Source organism: Phyllobates terribilis, unplaced genomic scaffold, assembly GCF_046119375.1.
Source record: "Phyllobates terribilis strain yellow unplaced genomic scaffold, ASM4611937v1 Scaffold_7__3_contigs__length_470593459, whole genome shotgun sequence".
NCBI lineage: Eukaryota > Metazoa > Chordata > Amphibia > Anura > Dendrobatidae > Phyllobates > Phyllobates terribilis.
Window position 1 is genome coordinate 87,087,675 of NW_027362767.1, and position 23,568 is coordinate 87,111,242.

General features: G+C 45.8%; 1 protein-coding gene across 3 annotated transcripts in view; it reads right to left on the reverse strand.

Moving 5' to 3' along the window:
• Positions 1-23,568, reverse strand: part of MIPOL1 (mirror-image polydactyly 1) — a 381,387-nt gene that overhangs the window by 180,291 nt on the left and 177,528 nt on the right. For all 3 annotated transcript variants that reach the window (XM_073638937.1, XM_073638940.1, XM_073638936.1), the window contains 2 exons: positions 22,224-22,257; positions 20,530-20,700 (listed from right to left, as the gene is read on the reverse strand). In XM_073638937.1, the coding sequence (XP_073495038.1) occupies positions 20,530-20,700; positions 22,224-22,257 (205 nt within the window). The remainder of the gene's footprint in view (positions 1-20,529; positions 20,701-22,223; positions 22,258-23,568) is intronic.

Here is a 23,568-nt window from a genome sequence, read left to right on the forward strand (position 1 = left end):
TAGCATAATGCACACAGTGATGTCCCAGTACAAGCATCATGCACACAGTGATGTCCCAGTACAAGCATCATGCACACAGTAATGTCCCAGTACTAGGATAATACACACAGTAATGTCCCAGTATTATCATAATGTACTCAGTGAAGTTTCAATACTGTATAATGCACACAGTGATGTCCCAGTACTAAGATAATGCACACAGCGAAGTCCCAATACTAGGAAAATGCACACAGTGATGTTCCAGCATTAGCATAATGTACTCAGTGAAGTCCCAATACTAGTATAATGCACACAGTGATGACCCAGTACTAGCATAATGCACACAGTGATGTCCCAGTACAAGCATCATGCACACAGTGATGTCCCGGTACTAGGATAATGCACACAGTGATGTTCCAGTACTAGCATAATGTACTCAGTGAAGTCCCAATACTAGTATAATGCACACAGTGATGACCCAGTATTAGCATAATGTACTCAGGAACGTCCCAACACTAGGATAATGCACACAGTGGTGTCCCAGCATTAGCATAATGTACTCAGTGAAGTCCCAACACTAGGATAATGCACACAGTGATGACCCAGTGCTAGGATAATGCACACAGTGATGTCCCAGTGCTAGGATAATGCACACAGTGTTGTCCCAGTACTAGCATAATGCACACAGTGGTGTCCCAGTGCTAGCATAATGCACACAGTGATGCCCCAGTGCTAGGATAATGCACACAGTGTTGTCTCAGTACTAGCATAATGCACACAGTGGTGTCCCAGTACTAGCATAATGCACACAGTGGTGTCCCAGTACTAGCATAATGCACACAGTGGTGTCCCAGTATTTGCATAATGCACATAGTGGTGTCCAAGTACTAGCATAATGCACACAGTGGTGTCCCAGTATTAGCATAATGCACACAGTGGTGTCCCAGTACTAGCATAATGCACACAGTGATGTCCCAGTACAAGCATCATGCACACAGTAATGTCCCAGTACTAGGATAATACACACAGTAATGTCCCAGTATTATCATAATGTACTCAGTGAAGTTTCAATACTGTATAATGCACACAGTGATGTCCCAGTGCTAGGATAATGCACACAGTAATGTCCCAGTACTAGGAGTACTAGCATAATGCACACAGTGATGTCCCAGTACTAGGATAATGCACAATGTGACATCACAGCATAGAGATAATGCACAAAGGTTTAAACATAGTGACACCACAGTGTAGTAAATGTTACAAGTGATGCCAGAGTAAAAAGGTATTACAGCAAAGGTATCCCAGCCCTTGGCACTTAATGATGTGGATTAAATTTTCATTCTGTTATCGGACTTTATTTCTCTCTGGATGTGGGCTCTGTAAGCTTTGCTAGCCTTATAGTTATGCTCAAATAGATGACGTCATGCTCATGCAAGCAGATGTCCATACTCCGTCAGGGGTTCCAGCAGGTGTCTATACACTATGATGGGTTCGATGAGATGCCCATACATCATGAGGGGTTCAAACAGATGTCCATACATCCTCTTTGAAGGTTTTAAGGGGACGTCCATATTCCATACTGCATGAGGGTTTCGAGCGTATGTCCAAATTCCATTAGGGCTTCAAACAGATGACCATACTGCTCCTTGAGGGTCTTAAGCAGATGTCCATATTCCATGAGAGGTTCAAGAAGATGTCCATACTCCATGAGGGGTTTGAGCAGATGTCCATACTCTCTTAGGGGTTCAAACAGATGTCCATACATCCTCTTTGAAGGTTTTAAGGGGACGTCCATATTCCATACTGCATGAGGGTTTCGAGCGTATGTCCAAATTCCATTAGGGCTTCAAACAGATGACCATACTGCTCCTTGAGGGTCTTAAGCAGATGTTCATATTCCATGAGAGGTTCAAGAAGATGTCCATACTCCATGAGGGGTTTGAGCAGATGTCCATACTCTCTTAGGGGTTCAAACAGATGTCCATACTCATTCTTGAATGGGGTTTAGTGGCTGTGCATACTCCATGAGAGGTTCAAGAAGATGTCCATATTCCATGAGGGGTTCAAGAAGATGTCCACACTCCATGAGGAGTTCAAGAAGGTGTCCACACTCCATGAGGGGTTCAAGAAGGTGTCCACACTCATTCTTGAAAGGTTTAAGCAGACATCCATATTCCATAAGATGTTCAAGAAGATGTCCATACTACCTTAAGGGTTCAAACAGATGTCCATACTCATTCTTGAATGGGGTTTAGTGGCTGTGCATACTCCATGAGAGGTTCAAGAAGATGTCCATATTCCATGAGGGGTTCAAGAAGATGTCCACACTCCATGAGGAGTTCAAGAAGGTGTCCACACTCCATGAGGGGTTCAAGAAGGTGTCCACACTCATTCTTGAAAGGTTTAAGCAGACATCCATATTCCATAAGATGTTCAAGAAGATGTCCATACTACCTTAAGGGTTCAAACAGATGTCCATACTCATTCTTGAATGGGGTTTAGTGGCTGTGCATACTCCATGAGGGGTTCAACAAGGTGTCTATTCTCCATGAGGGGTTCAAGAAGATGTCCATACTCATCCTTGAAAGGTTTAAGCAGACATCCATACTTCATAAGATGTTCAAGAAGATATCGATACTCCTCCTTGAGGGGTTTAGCAGATGTCCATACTCCATGAGGGGTCCAAGAAGATATCCATACTCCATGATTGGTTTGAGCAGATATCCATGCTCCATACCTATTCCTTTAGCATCCTTTCTTCTATATAGTAGTGACTGTGTCTAGAGCAAAGTGAATGTCACATCTTTTTAGAGCAAACCATATTTTTTTTCTCCGGGAGTAAAACATGCCCATGTCACAGCGGCCTTTACACCTAAACAGCCCTGCAGGAAATGACTGCATAATTGCACTATAAGATGGAAATCCTTCAGCCAGTGTGCCAAGGCCGGCCTAGGATGTGTGATCTTCACGGGATTCCGCTATATCATGGCAGTGAATACAAACATACACACACACACTTTGGCAAAAGGAAACCTGGATTGAGTTTTTTTTCCCTTTCGAAGGACGAGTGTCAATATTTATCCGTCCTGTAGTAATTTGTTTTTTTATTCATCTGAAAATATGTGCTTAGAAGGAGCATCAAATATTTGAGTTTATACCTCTGTATTTGTTGATACACTGACATGCTTTCGTTTGCATATTTGTATAGTCTTTTGCTGTGACAGATCTCGGCTGAGCAGTACGAGCTCTCGGCCTATCGCTGCTGACACAGGATTATAGGGCAGAATTAATGACGCGCCCCCTGGGACATATTCCTTTTTGAGGGGAATACCCGGCACCGGATCAGATGGGGGGTTGTAGTCTCCGAGCGGCTGTGACCCGGTCCCGTGCCCAGGGCGTCAAGCTCAGTGTTATGTGGCAGTCCTTACTGATGTTATTAAAGTTCGTTGTGTCGACTACGCCACCCGTTGTGATGCGGTCACTGTGGCCGCCGCTGCTGCAGGGTCCGCTGAGGCTGATGGTGGGTGCGCAGCTTGGTGGGATAACCCCCAACGGGAGGGGTATAGCCTCAGAGGGGACAGGCGCAGAGGATGGGGGTTGTGGTGGTGCGGTGCAGCCGGTAATGATGACAGACTCGGGTTGTGCAGTTAAGGGTCTTTACTTACTGCAGATGTTCCTGGTCACTCTAGCTCCAAGTGACCTCCCGAGCCGTGCTGCGTCCACCAGGTCCTGGATCCAGCCAACCCCCAAACAAGTCCGGAGCGTGGCCCTGAGCTCTCCCTCTGTCCTTTCTTCAGCCGTCCCCACCAGTGATTCACCTAAATCCAGCTCCCTCGGGCCTTCTGTTGGGCAACCTTTGGCCTCAGGTTCCCTGACCCTCCATGTGGTGTGCCTTCAGGGTGAATGTAGTGGGTGACCGTGACAGACACTGCCCACGGTCTCCGGTCTCTGGCTGGGGAATGTCTTTGCCCCCACCAGCTTGGGTTCCGGTACCCTTGTGCTGACTCCTCACCCGGTGTTCTTATTTGGGTTCTTGGGTCCCTTCTTTGTCCCCCTCTGGGTCTTTCTGCACTCCACTCTCTCTCCAGGGCTGTTGTTTCTTTCTCTCAGCTGCTCCTCTGCCAGCTTCCGCTCCTCCTCTTCTGCTGACTTGTCCTCTGCACTGACTGACTGACCCTGATCTTTGATGGTGCCCACCTTATATACACCCTCTATGTGTGAGCTCAGGTGACCAGCACCCAATGAGCTCCTAACACTACCCAGACTGCTCCCCCTATCTGCCCCTACACTACATGGGATGTTCCTCCCCCCTCCCACTCCAGCCAGGAACAGGCTCGGTCGCACCTGCACATTTCTAAGTGGGAGTGCCGTCGGCCTGCTCCTCTGGAATGGGATGTATGTAGTGCATGCAGTCTATCTGAGCTCAGTTCCACACTCCTTCCTTACCCGGGAGTGGAATATCACACCTCTGGGTTGAGGTGCAATACCCCTGTAGCAGCCGAATCCTCAGGGTGCTACATTCCCCCCTGGTAAATCACAGCACGTCCTCGGGCTGCAAGACATAAAACACCAAAACCTACAATTTTTTTTTTTTCATAAACATATAAAACATGTAAAACATTATATATATAAAACTTTTTATATAAACATTCTCGTCGTCTTTTCTTGTTTCAGGTTCCTCCTCTGGTCACCGTGCAACTCGTGACCAGGTAAAGTGCGACAGTCTTTTGAAAAACAGTTTCTCATATAAAACCGGTAGGGGGCGCTTTAGGAAGCGCAACTATGTACAGGGGAATTTTGGCCGTTCTCAGTCCCCGGCCAGGTAAAGGGAAAGGGATGGCTGCTCACAGTCCTCAGCCTGGTATGGAAGGGGTCACACAGGTAAACAGTTCACTGGTCCCAACGGGGACTACTTTAGCAGCAACGGTTGCTTGGGTACCCCGACGGGTAACTATGTACAGTCCTTTGTACTATTTTAGTCATAGTACCTTCTAGCCTTGAACCCGTCCGGGTCTTCTGGCTCCTCCTCCCTACACCGCAACTCCTCCTCCGTCAGGCGATGCACGTGGAGGGCGTAAGGTCCCTTGGCACACTTGTGCCGGGTGAACGTTACCTCATCACCGACGTAGAGGTCACGGCCTTTGTGACCCTCTGGCAGGTGGGACTCGACGTCCCGTCGAGTAACGAAGACGTCACCCATGGTGTTCCGGTCCCTTATGAAGCCCCACCCATGCTGCGCATTAAACTTTATTACCGTCCCGATGGTACGGGGACGATCTGCTGCACGGGGGTCCCTCCTAGTCCGGCTCTTCTGCTCCGCGCTCTGGATTTGGGCCTGTTGTTCTCTGACCCGCCTCTCCTCCCGTTCTCTCTTAAACTCTGCCAGCTGTTGACGGCAACACTCTGTACGTTCAGCTGCGGCGGCCCGAGTTTCTCCGGTGAACCCCATCAAATCTTCTCCCGTGGGGTCCCACACGAATTGGGCTTCTGCTAGAGGAGGCGAGACCCGAGCCACGGGCTTCGGAGCCGGGATTAGGGGCGCACACAAGGGCCCTAGTCTTTGCTGCCGCTCCAGCTCAGGGTACCCTTCGGGCCAGATGAAGGGCCGCCCGTCCGGCCATGTGAGCTGGCCGAAGAGGTCCTCCCCCAGGTGTGGCACCCTAGGTATTACGGGCGCGGGCGCGGTGGTGGTGGCGCCCGGGTTGCCCAGGCCTTGCGGCCAGGCCTGGGGCACTTGGAAGGTGAAGGGCACCGTTAGGACGGCGGCGCCCTGGGTTACCTGGCCTTGCGACCAGGCCGGAGGCTCCGCGGAGGTAGATGGCTCTGCTTTGGATGCAGCGCCCGGAAACGCTAGGCCCTGTGACCAGGCCGGAGGCTCTTCTTCCTTCGCCACGCTCCGGGTCACGACGCGTGACGTCACCGGGGTCGCGACGGCGGCTTCCGGTCGGGGCCTAGTCGGTGGCGGTGTCATGGCGGTCTCGGGTACGGCCGGGGGACCTTCGGGCTCTGCGACGGGGAGCTGGGGCAGGTAAGCGGTCTTCCGGTATGGGGTATAGGCATCCCCCTTACCTGCTGCCATGCGTCTCGCTCCCTCTTCTGCGCCGTCTCCGGCCTTGGGTCCTCCCGCGTCATCCGCAGAGGCAGTCGATGTCTTCTTCCAAGGGAGCGGGTTAAGTGGACGGGTTCCAGCTTGCTGGGCCATCTCCCGGCCCCACTCCGCCAGGATCTCCCTCTGCACTCGGGCCATCCTTCCCGCGAGGCCCTCCAGGGCACTCCGCGCGCACTCCCGATCTCGGGGAAGCTGCGCCAGGATCTCCGCTAAGCCTAGCGGGGTTGTTGACTCCAGCAGGCTCCTGACCATCGGGTCGGTGCTGCTCTGCTCTGCTTCCGGCAGGCTCCTGGCCAGCGGGCCGGTGCTGCTCTGCTCTCCTCCTTCTTCCTCCAGCAGGCTCCTGGCCAGCGGGCCGGTGCTGCTCTGCTGCCGCTCCATTCCCGGGTCTACTCTTTCTCTCCTCGACTCCGGGTGCTCTCGCTCTAGACACCTTGCCTCCGGGTGCGCTCGTTCTAGACTGCTCCAGGCGACACCCATCTTTTCTCTTTTCTTTCGTCTCCTCCCACTTCGAGGGCGGTCCCGGGGCAACTCGGTGACTGTCAGCTCCAGGGGGAGTTCTTTCACGCTGACAGACACCTCCAGCATCACAGTCTCTGTTGGTGGGGGCGGTTTCCACTTTTGGCGCCATTTTCTGTCCTGGCCCACGATGGGAGGTGGCCTCTTGCTCTCCTTTGGCACGCCCATAATGGCGTCCGCTGCTCTTCCAAGGCGGGAAATCTGCGGTTTTGGCGGGAATCGCTTCCCAGTGGCGGGAAACTCTGCAGATGGCGGGAACAAGCTGGAAATGGCGGACAATCGGCGGGAAACGACTGGTGATGGAGTCCGATGGCGTGGACCCTCCGGAACCGGCGGGAGACTTCTTTCTGAGGTAAACTTGCACTTTTCTTCAGGCACGCAGTACCCGGGTGTTGCGGGCACGTAATCCTGCCGACTACGCCAAAGTTGACGCGCCCCCTGGGACATATTCCTTTTTGAGGGGAATACCCGGCACCGGATCAGATGGGGGGTTGTAGTCTCCGAGCGGCTGTGACCCGGTCCCGTGCCCAGGGCGTCAAGCTCAGTGTTATGTGGCAGTCCTTACTGATGTTATTAAAGTTCGTTGTGTCGACTACGCCACCCGTTGTGATGCGGTCACTGTGGCCGCCGCTGCTGCAGGGTCCGCTGAGGCTGATGGTGGGTGCGCAGCTTGGTGGGATAACCCCCAACGGGAGGGGTATAGCCTCAGAGGGGACAGGCGCAGAGGATGGGGGTTGTGGTGGTGCGGTGCAGCCGGTAATGATGACAGACTCGGGTTGTGCAGTTAAGGGTCTTTACTTACTGCAGATGTTCCTGGTCACTCTAGCTCCAAGTGACCTCCCGAGCCGTGCTGCGTCCACCAGGTCCTGGATCCAGCCAACCCCCAAACAAGTCCGGAGCGTGGCCCTGAGCTCTCCCTCTGTCCTTTCTTCAGCCGTCCCCACCAGTGATTCACCTAAATCCAGCTCCCTCGGGCCTTCTGTTGGGCAACCTTTGGCCTCAGGTTCCCTGACCCTCCATGTGGTGTGCCTTCAGGGTGAATGTAGTGGGTGACCGTGACAGACACTGCCCACGGTCTCCGGTCTCTGGCTGGGGAATGTCTTTGCCCCCACCAGCTTGGGTTCCGGTACCCTTGTGCTGACTCCTCACCCGGTGTTCTTATTTGGGTTCTTGGGTCCCTTCTTTGTCCCCCTCTGGGTCTTTCTGCACTCCACTCTCTCTCCAGGGCTGTTGTTTCTTTCTCTCAGCTGCTCCTCTGCCAGCTTCCGCTCCTCCTCTTCTGCTGACTTGTCCTCTGCACTGACTGACTGACCCTGATCTTTGATGGTGCCCACCTTATATACACCCTCTATGTGTGAGCTCAGGTGACCAGCACCCAATGAGCTCCTAACACTACCCAGACTGCTCCCCCTATCTGCCCCTACACTACATGGGATGTTCCTCCCCCCTCCCACTCCAGCCAGGAACAGGCTCGGTCGCACCTGCACATTTCTAAGTGGGAGTGCCGTCGGCCTGCTCCTCTGGAATGGGATGTATGTAGTGCATGCAGTCTATCTGAGCTCAGTTCCACACTCCTTCCTTACCCGGGAGTGGAATATCACACCTCTGGGTTGAGGTGCAATACCCCTGTAGCAGCCGAATCCTCAGGGTGCTACATTAACACAGAGAGCTGAAAGCTACGGCCGAGTTCACACATTCAGGCCGTGCACTAGAGAGCTTCATCAGGTCTGCGCAGTCGGGTGCGTCTACAGGGAAGGGTTTGGCCACAATTGGTCACATCGTTTTCTATAGCTTTTACATCACACAGTTTTACATACCATTTTTTTTTTTTAATTTGTATAGACATCTGCTTTCTACCCAGCACAGAAGAGAAACTTATAAAAAAAAATCAGGTTGATAAATGTAATGGGACATGTTTTTCAACGCAACTACACGGAAAAGAATGGTATACATATTTCATGAGTTGTGTCAACGACCATATACCACCCAGCACTGTATCTGTATTACTAAATGTCGGCTTAAATTTTTTTGAAAATTTTTGTTTACATTTTTGCAAATTTCCTTTTAAAATTTGTACAAATTTTAAAGGGGGGGGGGCTATATCTGCAAAAAGATTCCCAAAATTGTGCTCATGAAAAGTCGATTAAAAAAAAAAAAGTAATGGAATAAATCTGAAAAGGCTCTGTTGTCATTCTCAGCATCACCTTCTAGAAAGGAGACAGAAAAATTTTAATTGATTTTTTTTGCAAAAATGAAATTAAGTAACAACTACATAAACCCAGTGCAAAGTGGCATATACCCTAAATTGTGTCTACGTAGCTCCAACAAGATGGTCAGAAGTTGTCGCAATAGCAACCCCTACCATAATGTATGAAAATTAGAGTAACTTGTTCCAGCAGTACCATAGTTTCCAAATGTGACGACCATATGGTGCCCAAATAAAAGAGCTTATGAAGCTACAATGATACTGCCAGAAATTGCTAAAATAATACTGCTATGCAGTGCTCATATAGAAGTGCTCATCTCCTGGTTTTCTAAGCCAAGAATTGCAATTGCACCCTGTTATGATATTGAGGAGGGCAGCTACGACCACTTGTTAGCCCCCCAGGGTATTTGCCCCTTTTGCTTTCCTATCAATGCATAAAATGATATGACATCGCTGTTAACAGCATTGTCCCCATATCACTCCAGGCAGGATTATCAGGACATAGAAAAAGTTAACACATCAACACAATATTACATCACAGCCTGACAATGTGCAGATGTCTAGACTAGATACCCGATGGTCTCCACGTTTAAGAAAGTCCAGGAGCACAAAAACATAAGATTTTCAGCAGCGCATGATGCTCCCGACTAACTCGGCATCAGTCTGGTGACCAGTTCCATCTCATGTCTACATCCAGCTGAAAACCTTGAACTGGTCACTAATCGCCATCCTCATTGGCTCCCAGAGGGACATTATCAGGACAAAGGATCAGAAGTAAAACACCAAAGGCTAATTCTGTCCAGGATTTCACAACTTTATTTACCTCCAGGGTTCACAAGTCCTCCCATACCATGTGGGTATGTATAGGAGACCGGCCATAAACATTAGAGCTGACAACAGCATAGGTGTCAACACTGTCGTTGGTGGAAGAGTGGAGCTTAAGCCTTGCCCAAGAACACCTCCATCTCCACTAGGGAACAGCCCCTAATAGAATACTTTTCGTTGGAATTTCTATAAACTTCGCCACTTTTATTCTCGAAAAGCACCAAAATAGCCATAATTGTAACCGAAAAATCGTAATAAAAGTCTTGGCTTATTTAGGACTGTTGGAAACTTTTCACTTACACACTCCGAGGGTGCATGAGATTTCAATAGGGGGAGAGGTGGTGGTAGATTATTTTCCTAATGAATGAAACATAATAACCAGCATAGTGATATCCAATTACACAGTCCTAGTCTCCCCCCAACATCTGGCACTGGAAGACCCCCCCCCTGATACTAGATGGGCAGCCAGTCCAAGCTGAATGATTTTGGTGGGACTGACTGACCATTTAATGTGTTTGAGGGATCTTCCAACGCTAAATTTAGGGGAGAGAAGGACTGGCTAGTTCGATTTTGACAGTCTCAATAATTTTGTTCTCACGGAAGATACATTGTTACCACCCCTCCACTTTTTGAAATCACACGTCGGGTTCAGCTAACGTCAATTTATGGTGTATGGTCAACTTGAGACCCCCTGGTTCAACATCATTCACAACTCACACACAAGAGATCACACTGTAGCCATGTTAGAGAGGTTTGTGGTCTTTAACCTTTAACTTGATTCAATAAAATTATATTTTTTATCCAATCGGTTGTGCCAGAAACAACCCTCGTTTTTCTGTCTATCAGCTGCAATCACCAGCAGGTACGGCACCCACTGGTTTCTAATCACAGCAATGGATTCATCTATGTTACCAGTGTGAACAGCTCCAACCCTCCCAGTCTCCCTAAATTCCCTCCCGTAGCCATGTTACTGGCCACAAGGACATGCCCAATTTAAGGATTATTCCCATCTTAATAGATAGATATTGTCGGGTAGCGCTTTTTAATACAAACACTTTGCCATTTACTGCTTATCAAATTTTGCAGCTGTTCTTGAGATTTAACACTCTTGTTTACAGCTCGTTGCCTAGGAGGCCGACCACTGCTGCGGTCTAGCTTGCAAGCACTGCTCTAAAGGTGGCCAGAATTAGGAGGTAACTATACGCTCCAACGATCCAGCTTCAAAACTGTGCTTACAAGCTCAATAGAAAAAGAGCTTGTAAGCGTTGCGCATGTTCTGTGGCCTAGCTGCAGTGGTCGGCTTCCAAGGCAACGAGCTGTAAAAAAAGAAAAGTGTCAATACCTTGAGAACGGCTGAAAATTTTAGTAAACAGTAAATTGCGAAATTGCTGGAATTTACAGGTAGTAAAAAACGGGAGCTAGAACATCACTGAGCGATGTCTTGTGTGGTTACAAGCTGGAAGTGATTCCCTGCGTACCAGCAGGCAGGTGATGGTTTTGTAAGGGATACCATAGGTTCCATAGGCTCAAGGATACAATTGACCCTTCTAGCTATGGCCTGAAGAAATGGAGATTGCATATCTTCTTAGCTCTAAGGCGAGAAATTATTTTTGGTGTGCAATGACTCCAGAGTCTGAGATGTCCGCACTACTTCATTATTGGGTGCACGACCCTTAAAGACCAATTTGCCTCCGATCTTACGCAGCATATGTCCAGAAAGTTGGAGACCGCTTGCTTTCGGGGTTGTTTCCAATTTCAGGAATTTATTATGGTCATTGCCATATATAATGCATACATTACAACGTTTCGAGTGAGAAAGATACAATGTGGGGTGGTAATCATCGGCACTTTTATGTGTCGGCTTTGTTATTTTCCCACCCTGACCATAGACGGATGGTGCTTCCGGTCCCTTCAATGAAGCAGCAGCGCCTTAGCGAAGGATGACCGCCCCTACATACCCAATTATTCTATGGACAGGCGTAAAGTATTATAATATGGCTGCAAAAAGACAAAAATATGCATTTGCTCGGCTCTTACTGTGGTGGTTTATGCAGGGCCCAACGGTGGAAAAATGCCCAACATAGCCATGACTGCACTCAAAGGGTTAATTCAGGGGCCATTTGGCCATACAAAGTACGGTTTATTTTTAGACTGTTATTTATGGCGCTGTGAAAATACGCAACGCTCGGCTTTTCCTGCATCAGACTGATATCTAAGAAGCGGCTCCCCTGAACACAGCTCGGAGCACAGTGCGGCTCTGTAATGCTCACACACACGCCACTGACTGCTGATGGCCTGGACGGCAGGATTAGTAGGATTTCAATGTAGCACTTTATAGGTTTAAGGTTTAGCACCCTGAAATGACAAATTAATTCAAACTCCAGCAGCTTATAGCAGTCTACCTATGAATGCTTTCTATAGCACGTTATAATTCTACACAGCGCGGGCCTTTATATACAGAGGCACAAGAACGTGTGCCACCGGACGGGCAGGACTGCCCATAAAGGAGAGCAGACCCTACCGGAACACTTCTGCGCTATACGCCCATACAGGACGCCGAGTCTCAGCAAACCTATCTCTGTGATCAATGCACTTATCTAAGGAAAGCACAAGAATGCAAACACGATAAGGATCAAAGGGAAGCAAATGCAAAAAATACAAGATATAATTACTTAAAGGAGCAGTTCAGGATTGACAAGATTTGTCCCCCGGCTGGAATAGGGGTCGTGTCAAGACTGTTAAATGGAGCTCCGGATGCTCCTGCACCTTGCCGTTCCATACAAAGTCATAGAATCCTAGAATGTTAGCGTTGGAAGGGACCTCCAGGGTCCTCGTGTCCAACCCCCTGCTCAATGCAGGATTCACTAAACCATCTCAGACAGATGTCTGTCCAGCCTCTGTTTGAAGACCTCCATAGAAGGAGAACTCACCACCTCTCGTGGCCGCCTGTTTAAAGTCCATGGTATTAAAGATGACCTTTCACCAGTTTGAGCATATTGATCTGGCCACGTCATGGAGATGTGACTGCAGAGCTGAGTAAAACATTTTTTTTTTATTAATTAATGTATCTCCACTGTAGAGATACTAGTAAAGTTTTTGCTATAACTTATGCTACCAGAGAGTGGGCGGTCACTTTTTCCCCTACATGGCGTTGACCAATCACAAGCACTCACGTGACTGAAAGGCTTATATTGTAAAAGAAACTTCCATCTCACACATAAACCCCAATGTGATCAATGAGAGAGGAAAGAACTGGAGAACATGGCGATTGGTAACTATTTAATTACATACACATTTACACAGGTTTTAGGTAATAAAAAATAATGTTTACTTAGGTGTCCATATTCTTTGAAGGGAATATGTCAGTAGGATTTCACAACCCAAACTAATTGTATGTAAAAGTCCAACAATACATTTACCTCCTTTGCTTATAAATCAGCGTTTGAATGGATATGCAAATGAGGCTGAAGAGCTATGGTAGATCTGAAGCCTCTTTCACTCCAGCTCTATTCCCTGCTCAGTGCAGTCTCCTTGTGACTGATTGACAGCTCCTTTGTCTGAAGTCACACAGCATAGAGGCTGTCAGTCGAGAAGCAGACAGTGCTGAAAGGAGAAAAGAGCTGGAGTGACAGAGGCTTCAGATCTACCATAGTTCTTCAGCTTCACTTGCATATGTATTCAGACGCTGATTTCTTAGTAATGGAGGAACAAACTGGCCATGTATAAGTTTTGTAGCATGCGCATGTTAATAGTTTGGGGTGTGAAATCCTGCTGACAGATCCTTTTAAAGAAGTTGTCAGATAATTAAGAAGAGTACTCTATTTAGGACCTTTATCTATCAGGAAGACCAGAAGATGCCTACCAAAAGAGCCTCTGGCTCTGGAGTACCTGGCATGTCCATTCATTACACAAGACTATAGTTTTGAGAATGTGCAATTCCTTATTTCTCCTGCGGTGGTGCTGCAGAGAATTTTAACACTTCCTGCCTAGTGCTCCCATTGATCACAACTGATTAATAGGAGGTCCCTTCTAACAAAAGAGAAAAGAAAAATTATGGAGTTTCACTTTAAAAACATATGACGACAGTAGGAAGAAAAAAATACGGATTGCCCAGAGGAATGAAGGGGTTAGCGGTTTTCCCCCCCGACTACCCCTGTGCTCCTTGACAGAATTGATGAGTGATTTGATCTGACGATTGAAGTCGGGAGCGATATATAAAGTGACAGTGGGGTAAAAGTGCAGTTTATTTCAAAGCAGTGAAATGTGTCTCATTGGCGCGGGGGGGGGGGGGGGGGTTTATTTAGGGAAGCCAATTAGATTATTTACAGAAGGTTATTTTCTGCTCTGCTGGGTGGAATTGCTCCTTTAACGACTTGCTACAGACTGATTCAGTAATTCTGCCTCCTTTTGACGACATTCAGCCTCATTTAAGCTGCCTTGCTACTGGAATTATGGAATTTGGCAGGGCCTACAGGAAGACAAGTGAATGTTTATATTGCCTTAGAAAGGGAAATCAGTTAGCTGCTAGCTGGCAACCTTTGACTACAAATTCTAAGGTTGCTTTGTACCTGCGAGAGCATCTGTGACCCTATTTTGCAGCTCGGGAGAGTAACGGGGCCCTGTGAGCAGTGGAATAGGCATGTCAATCCCAATGCAGGAATCTGAGAGGGTTCTGGATTAGTGGAGGTAGGAGGGATGTTTTAACCCTGTCATTGACAAACGGGTCATATAAACATGATTGGAAAAGCTGAGCAAATGTTTGTTTCCCTCTACTTTTTTTTTTTTAGAAGCTCAACTTATTTCTATAAGAGAATTTAAAGCGACAGCCACGACTACAAATACAGTACGTCAGATGTGGATTGATCAATTACAATAATCTGGAGCTTTGTTAGTGACGTTTGCTCTGGCCACCTTAACCATTCTTGCCAAATGGGAAGCACAGGAGATAAAGTCGGTGATAGGCTGTTATATTGGTGGTGTTCCTAGGTTTTATGCATACAGTGGCCATAAATCATTCCTACCCCCTTAATTATGGCTCTGCTTCATTTCCCTGGCACTTAGGCTGAGTTCACACGATGCGTATTTAATGCGTTTCCGCGGCGTTTTTGCAGTTGCGTAAACGCTGCGGAAACGCATGAAAAACGCATGGTAGAAGGGCAGCAATGTTCCCCAATTGAAATCCGCATGTGCTGTGCCCATGATGCGGATTTTTCCGCAGCGTAAACGCTGTGTTCAAAAATCCGCAGCATGTCAATTAATTTTGCGCAAACGCTGCGTTTTCGCCGCCATTGACTTGCATTAGAACGCGCCAATTCCGCAAGACTGCATCTGTACTTGCGTAATTGGTGCGTTCTAATGTGCGGATGGTACCCGAGTGTGGAGAAGAGGAGAGTCTCATCCACACCCAGGTACCATTAAAAAAGCTGTAAAACAAGAATAAAATAAAAAATATATATATACTTACCATCAGTCGGCCCGCGCAGCGCTCCTGCTTGGTTCCCGGCACTTGCAGTGAGTTGAAGGACCTGCGCTGATGTCAGAGTCATGTGACGGGTCACGTGACGCTGACGTCGGCAGGTCTTTCAATTCAAAGTTGCCGGCAGCCGGGAGAACAGAGTGTAAAGCAGGACAGCGCGGGCCATCGGAGGTAAGTATATACACTCTCTCGGGTCACACTATATAAATCCATGCTGGTTGCATGGATTTATACAGTGTGACCTAGTTGTCAAGCACTTTCCAGGTGATGCTAAAATCGCCTGGAAAGCGCTTGTCAATCTGCATGCGGAAACGCATGTGAATCCGCATGTGGATCCGCATGTATTCTGCAGGAAAAACGCATGCACAATCTGCATGCGTTTTTTCTGCCAGGGAGATGCAGAAATGATGCAGAAATTTTCTGCTTCATTTCTGCATTGTGTGCACATACCCTTAAAGATCATGGACATCTTTGTAAAAAAATTTTTTTACCTAATAACTGTGGTTATACAGTAGTGTTCAAAATAATAGCCGTGTGTTCAAAAACATGAGTTAAGCACAAAATCTTCATACTAGTTTTTATTTCCATGCATTGGGAACATTGCAGACTGTTTTCTAATTCAAAACATGAAGAGAAATGTATATAATTTTTAACTACTTTACAGAAAATAACAAAAAATCAACATTGGGCTGTTCTAAAAGATAGTAGTATCTGCATTTGTCTTTACAAACTCACAATATGTATTTTTTTGAGGATTTAGCATTCCTGTGAATCACTAACCTAATATTTAGTTGTACATCCACAGTTTTTTTTAGAACTGCTTCACATCTATGTTGCATAGAGTCAACCAACTTCTGGCCCCTGTCAACTGTTATTCCAGCCCAGGATGCTTTTGACTACATCCCACCATTTTTTGGCATTTGTTGGCTTTGCCTCAGAAACGGCATTTTTGATGTCACCCCACAAGTGTTCTATCGGATTAAGGTCCAGGGATTGGGCTGGCCTCTCCATAACCTCAATTTTGTTGGACTGGAACCAAGATTTTGCTCGTTTACTGGTGTGTTTAGGGTCGTTGTCTTGTTAAAACTCACATTTCAAGGGCATATCCTCTTCAGAGTAAGGCAACATGACCTCTTCAAGTATTTTAATATATGCAAACTGGTCCATGATCCCTGGTATGCGGTAAATAGGTCCGGCACCATAGTAAGAGAAACATGCCCATATCATGATGCTTGCATCACCATGCTTCACTGTCTTCAGAGTGTACTGTGGATTGAATGCTGAGTTTGGGGGTCGTCTGACGAACTGTCTGCAGCCCTTGGACCCAAAAAGAACAATTTTACTTTCATCAGTCCACAAAACGTTTCTCCATTTCTCTTTACGCCAGTTGATATGTTCTTTGGCAAATTGTATCTGCTTCAGTACATGTCTTTTTTTTAACAGTGGGACTTTGCAGGGACTTCTTGCTCAGAGATTAGCTTCACACAGGTGTCTTCTAACTGTCACAGTGCTCACAGGTAACTTGAGACTGTCTTTGATCAACCTGGAGCTGATCATTTGCCATTCTGCCTATTCTTTGATCCATTCGAATGGTAGTCTTCCGTTTTCTTCCACATCTCTCTGGTTTTGCTTTTCATTTTAAAGCATTGGAGAAAATTTTAGCCGAACAGCCTATCATTGTCTGCACCTCTTTATAAGTTTTACCCTCTCCAATAAACTTTTGAATCAAAGTATGCTTTTCTTCTGAACAATGTCTCGAACGACCCATATTTCTCAGGCTTTCAAGGAGAAATGCATGTATAACATGTGCTGGCTTCACCCTTAAATAAGGGCCATCTGATTCACACCTGTTTCTTCAATGAATGATTGAACTCACTAATTGAACTCCACACTGAAATTATTTTGAACACATCTCCGTACAGTTAATTATTCAAATACACAGACTCAAAAACCTGCAGATCATGAATGCCGAGTCTGGTGGTTTTCTTAGAATCTACAGCACCAAGTGGTAAATTGTTTGACATGTGGTAATATAATTTATACCAAAAACAGTGATTAATCTGGTTAGTCATACTGCACTTCTATTAGTTTGAACACTACTATATTTAGTTAATAAAATTGCGCTACATTTCAGTCTGCAATTTTCATTCCTTCATTCATTTTTCAGACCCCCTGATATGTAGTTTGTAGTCTTATCTAAGTTTCAGTGTGTCCCTCCCTGAAATACATGTTGAATGTGAGGTCTGTCTGTATCCAGGGTGCTGCTGTCTTCACTGCTCATATATCAGCACCTTTCCAGGACTGCACATATTTTCTCTTCGCGTGGTTTCCTCCTTGTCTATAACCAGTTTTCTCTTCCCTCCATAAAGCTTTAGATACTCTCTTCTCTCTCCACTGCAGATCTGTGTACAGTCCACTCCTTCTGCTTTAGATACTCTCTCCTCTGCAGATCTGTTTACAATCAGCTCCTTTGGCTTTAGATATTCTCTCCCCTTTCTCTAGTGCAAATCTTTGTACAATCAACTCCTTCTATTTTAAATACTCTCTCCCCACTCTAGTGCAGATCTGTGTACAATTGACTCCTTCTATTTTAGATACTCTCTCCCCTCTCCACTGTGGATCTGTGTACAATGCGCTCCTTCTGTTGTAGATACGCTCTCCCCTCTCCACTGCAGATCTGTGTACAATCAGCTCCTTCTGCTTTAGATACTCTCTCCCCTCTCCACTGCAGATCTGTGTACAATCCTGCTCCTTCTGCTTTACATACTCAATCCCCTCTCCACTGCAGATCTGTGTACAATGCACTCCTTCTGTTGTAGATACGCTCTCCCCTCTCCACTGCAGATCTGTGTACAATTAGCTCCTTCTTCTTTAGATACTCAATCCCCTCTCCACTGCAGATCTGTGTACAATGCGCTCCTTCTGTTGTAGATACGCTCTCCCCTCTCCACTGCAGATCTGTATACAATCAGCTCCTTCTTCTTTAGATACTCAATCCCCTCTCCACTGCAGATCTGTGTACAATGTGCTCCTTCTGTTTTAGATACTCAATCCCCTCTCTACTGCAGATCTGTATACAATCCACTCCTTCTGCTATCTTTAACACTGAAAGAAAGGCGGAATGAAGAGATCTGACGGATTTGTATCTTTTTTGAAGATCATTTGGCTGGATAATCAACTTAAAGGCACTCTGCAGCAGCAAAATGGTAGGAAAGTTTTAATGATGAATATTTAGAAAGTTGCTTAACTTTACATTTAGGAAGCAAATGAACAATAAAAAAAAATATCTGTGTGAAGGTGTGCATAATCTTTAAAGCAATGTATATAACCTACAGGCAGCATTAAATGATTGATAGCTCCCTCCTTGTATTGCTTGTTTTCTGTAAATGGGCCAGAAGTAAATGCTGCCCCTGTGGTTGTGCCTAAAGCAAGTAAAAGAATTCAGGGTGAAGAATACCCCGAAGCTGTGAAATGGAAACCTATTTACAAAAAGCTGTAGGTGGATAAATACAAAATGTGACAAGGGCAATGGAAGTATCCTGCGCTGCTGATTAAATGACAAGGCACGATGAGATGAAGAAATGCTGGTTTAATGTCAATGCGTTTCAGAGTAACTCCAACCACAGATACAAATGCGTATTTTTAAAAATATTTTTTGCTTCCATAACTGACAATTTTTAAGATCTCTGCTTACTACCAATGAAAGGAAACATTCTTCTATATACCTGAAAGCTAAAATAATACACACACACACACACACACACACACACACAACTGTCCCACCAATATAGTTGCACTCGTGAACAAGTCACACAACTGTATCCTTTGGATAATCAGGACAGATTCAGAGTTGAAAGGTTTATCTGGGACTATAGATTTTTTTTTTATTATGGGCCTAAGAACTTAAAGGCAGGTAGTTGCTACCTACCTGCCTGTTGTGCCCGGTGCCGATCTCTGCCGGCACAGAATGGTCGGCGATTCAGCACCTTCCACTGATGTCACATCGACAGAGCAGCCGGTTCTCTTTAGGTCTGCTCAGTCAATGGAGTGTGACTGCTGACATCATTCTCAATGACAGTCGGCTCCCTGCTGCCTCACTGTGGGGAGCCAGTGGTCAATTAGCATGATGCTAATTGTCAGCCCAACAGAGCAGCCCGGAAGAGGAAGAGCTGTTCTGTTGACGTGGAGCAGCTAAATCGCCAGCAGGAACAGTGAATGACCACTTTGTGCCGGCACAGGGTAGAACAGGCAGTTCTTAGGCCCATAGTAAAAAAAATAAAAATAGTCCTGGATAAACCCTTTAAGTATTTTATTCTCTCATAGAAGGAGTACTGAAACAGTGAAGTATTGAAAGACAGTATATTGTGTATTATATACGGTGTAGGTGTATTACACAATGAATAAAATTAATTTGCAAAAAAATCCTACTAAAAAAATAAACAAATTATTACTGTAATTTGTAAATTTAAGTTCTGCTTGGCATTCAGTGTCCAGGAAAATTGGGTGGCACGACACTGGCACTCAACCAGGTTTTGTAGAAGCATAATAAAGAGAATGTGTCCTCAGAAAATTACCAACTGTTTCAATCCATTTTATTATGTTAAATGTATTATTTACAATTTTTTTTTGCATTCTTTAACATTTTTTACATCAAAATTTGTATTCAAAAAAAGAAAGAAATCTTGGAATTTGCGGACTGGCCATTGGGGCTATTCTACACTCATACTTCTTATTCTTTCAGTAAATCCAAATGGATAATAGCAGCAACAGACTGACTCAGATCCTGTCTTTTGTACTGACAGAAATTGAAATAAAAAACACATTTTTTTAACAGGAAAATCTAATTTAAATAATAGGTCATTTTTTGCTGATAAATACCCATTACGGAAAAATTTTGTAAGGAAGGACTAATCAGAACTAATTGAAGTTTTGAATAGAAAGTTTTTGAGATGGCTGATTGTCCGTGACGGGTACACAATATCCGATATATTTTGGGGGAAGTTTTTTTTTAAGATGAGAAGTTCTTCATTACTTAATCATATACATAAATTTCTAATAGGGTAGTCAGTAGTGATGAGCGAGTATGTTCTATTAACCCTTTCGCCAAGTATGCTCGGGCCGAGCTCCGAGTATTTACAGCTGCTCGGTGATATGGTTGAATCGCTCCTGTGTGCATGATTTGCGACTGTTTGACAGTTTTAATATATGTGAGGAATGTCTATTTCTTACACATTCCTCACATGTAATAAAGCTGTCTAACAATTGCAAATCATGCACACGGGAGCGATTTAACCATATCACCGAGCAGCTGTAAATACTCGGAGCTCGGCCCGAGCATACTCGGACAGAACATACTCGCTCAACACTAGTAGTCAGAGATAAGGAATAATTAAATAAAATCTGTGAGTCCCGTACCTGAGCACGCGCGGTGTCCCGCTCTACGATGACGGCCCCCATTTCCTCCGCGGTGATTTGCTCTCTTCTTTCCTGGCTCCTCTTTATATGCTCTAATACAAGATCCCCGTTGTGCACAATGTCGGCGCCGTCTTCAGCTTCATCCAGTTTATCAAGCAATTCTTGTAGAGTCTGTGGGAAATACAATTTGTTACCACGCATGTCTCGTCTGTAAGGGGCATATATGATGGCAACAAAAAACAGCAAGGAGGCATCCGTCCGGTCGAGGTTCCCATATTTCTCCACTGCACCGATGACTCCTGGCATAGGGACTCTTGGATGCTGTGATACACCGCGGTACAGACATTGTCCTTTCTAGTTGCACCCCATACAATGAGGAGAGGAAAAAAACACTTACAGACACCTCTGCCGTCTTATCTCCCCTGAAAACCAAAGGGTTAAGCCCCTCATACACGTTGGATGACAGTAGGCTCAACCCACCAATTTTGGCAGGACTGGTTGACATGATGGACTGCCACAGGAATTTGGCAGAGGCTTTCTCCTCTCTCCCCTTTGAAACCAGATGAATGTTCATCGGCCAGCAATCTTAGGTGTACGGTCAACTCCAGGCATTGGAAGAGCCTGAACCTTCTTCCTCTCGACATCAGCCTTTCAGAATGGAAGGAGGGGGGTTAAGAAAGTCAGACACCCCCATTAAATGGCCCATGTGGCCTCAAAGTCTTAGATGGCCGATTAGGGTCAAAGGAATAAAATGTCTCCTTCTATAAAGGGCACAGTCAGTATAAGGAGACTTATAGGCCTGAGTATTTAAATATCAAGGAGGAAGAGGACTGAAACTCTAAACCACCTATATTCCCAGGGGAGCATTGAATGGCTAACAAGTCTCCTTATGCCAACTTGGCCATCTTCACAATGAAAAACTTTACCCCTTAGACACCCCATCGGAGTAATCTCACCCACCTCAACCAGTTCTCTCCTGTTTTGCACTGATGAGGGGCAAACACACAGATACAAGTCTGCACATGGAATATCTGGTTTGGTTTCTTATCCTAAGCCATGTAGCAAGGCTCATTAAAGGGTTGATATTGACTTTTAGTTTTGCTACATCCAATAGGTGGCTAGAGTTCCTGCCTTCTTCCTACTTGCATGATTAGGGTTAGACCTGTGCACAAAGTCAGATCATTCACTTAGTTCTTGATTCACAGTGATGTCCATCAATATATGTCAGAATAATTGCAAAGAGCAATTGTGATTGTCACTATTGCTTTGCAGCACTGGGGTCCTGGGTTCAAATCTCACCAAGGACAACATCTGCAAGGAGTTTGTATGTTCTCCCCGTGTTTGTGTGGGTTTCCTCCGAGTTCTCCGGTTTCCTCCCACATTCCAATGCCATACTGATAGGGAATCTAGATTGTGAGCCCTAATGATGACGTCTGTAAGGCGCTGCGGAATATGATGGCACTATATAAGCGAGTAAAATAAATAATAGCAACTAGAATTTCATTGGACTCTAATAATCATGATGTACAAACAATATCAGTCCCCCAAAAAAGTTTAACGAGACCTGTAGCGGTATCTTGGGTGTATATCGCTCATGGAAGAGCATAATCCGCCAGTTATACTGCCTACTCTAGCGGTTAATCCCGAAGCTGAAAAAAAAAAGCAGTGGGAGGTCTCGCTGGGAGAGCGCTTACCATGTCACTTTCTTTAGGGTTAATATCTTCCATCCTAGACAAGAGACGAGAGAGAAACAGACAATGAGACGTCGGAAGGAGAAAAACACAAGAGGAGAGCGAGGGAAGCGCTAAGTGGCCAAAGACTTGCTCCTCAATTCCGAAGCAAAATGAATTCTCTTTCCAAATCTTTGGGAGTTGAAGTAATTTCGCTGCGAGTGTCTTCAGGGGACGCCCTGCACTCTCGACGCATTACGGCGCCAGCTGTTCTGCTGTATCTTTCAATAATGCCGAGCTCATCTCTCCTCGGCTGCAGCCTGTTAACTTATTAATGTTTACCGCAATATATGGCTACAGGGATCAGTTCTTCATATGTGCCGAGGCGGTTTAGTAAAGCAGGCTCTTCACATGTTTTTATTGATCGTTTCGCTTTTAATTAGGGTTCTCACTTCTTCACTTTTTTTTTCATTCCTGCCATAAAGAAGAATGGGGGTGGGGGGGATCTAGATAAAGCACAGCTCTGATCCCCAAAAATATTACCCACGTCATTCTGTCCCAAGTCACGTGACTTATAAAACTTTCCCGGTTTACGATGAAGTTTGTAGACTCGGAGTCTAAAGCACTTTAAGTAGCTGTCTAGATTTAGAGAAATATGGCAGCCTTCTTTCTCCTGTCTACAAGTCACGTCCGGTATTACAGCTCAGCTCCGTTAAAAGGAATCAAATTAAGATGCAATACCATGCATGACCTGTAGACAGGTGGGGCGCTGTTTTTTGAAAGAAGGCAGCCAACAGTTTCTAATCCTGCCCAACATTTTTAATTATTTCAAGAGATTGTAACTAAAAGGTTCTTGCACGTAACATGACCACCTCTCCTAAATGAATTGTTTATTTTAGATTTAAAGCCTAAAACCTAGATTCTTAATGTTATCCAATGAGATATTTATACTAAAGCCACGGCCCCACTATCAGTATTCGGTCAGTATTTTTTCTCAGGAGTGGGAGCCAAAACCAGGAGTGGGTGATAAATACAGAATTGGTGACTTGTTTCTATTATACCTTTTCTCTGATTGTTCCTCTTCTGGTTTTGGCTCCCACTCCTGGGAAAAAATACTGACCATATACTGACCAAATACTGATAGTGGGGCCGTGGCCTAAGGCTATGCCTGGATTTTAGCTGCGACACTAATCGAGTGGCCAAAGATTACTCTATGCCAGAGTTACTTCGCAGCATAGTGAAAGTGAATGTGGTGGCTTTGCAAACCCCAAGGTACTGCGGCAATCAAGAAGCAAAAGGTTGGAATCAGTTGGTTATTTTATGACTTTCCTACACTCTTATTTGCTTGCATTAAAAGGGTTGTTCAGGC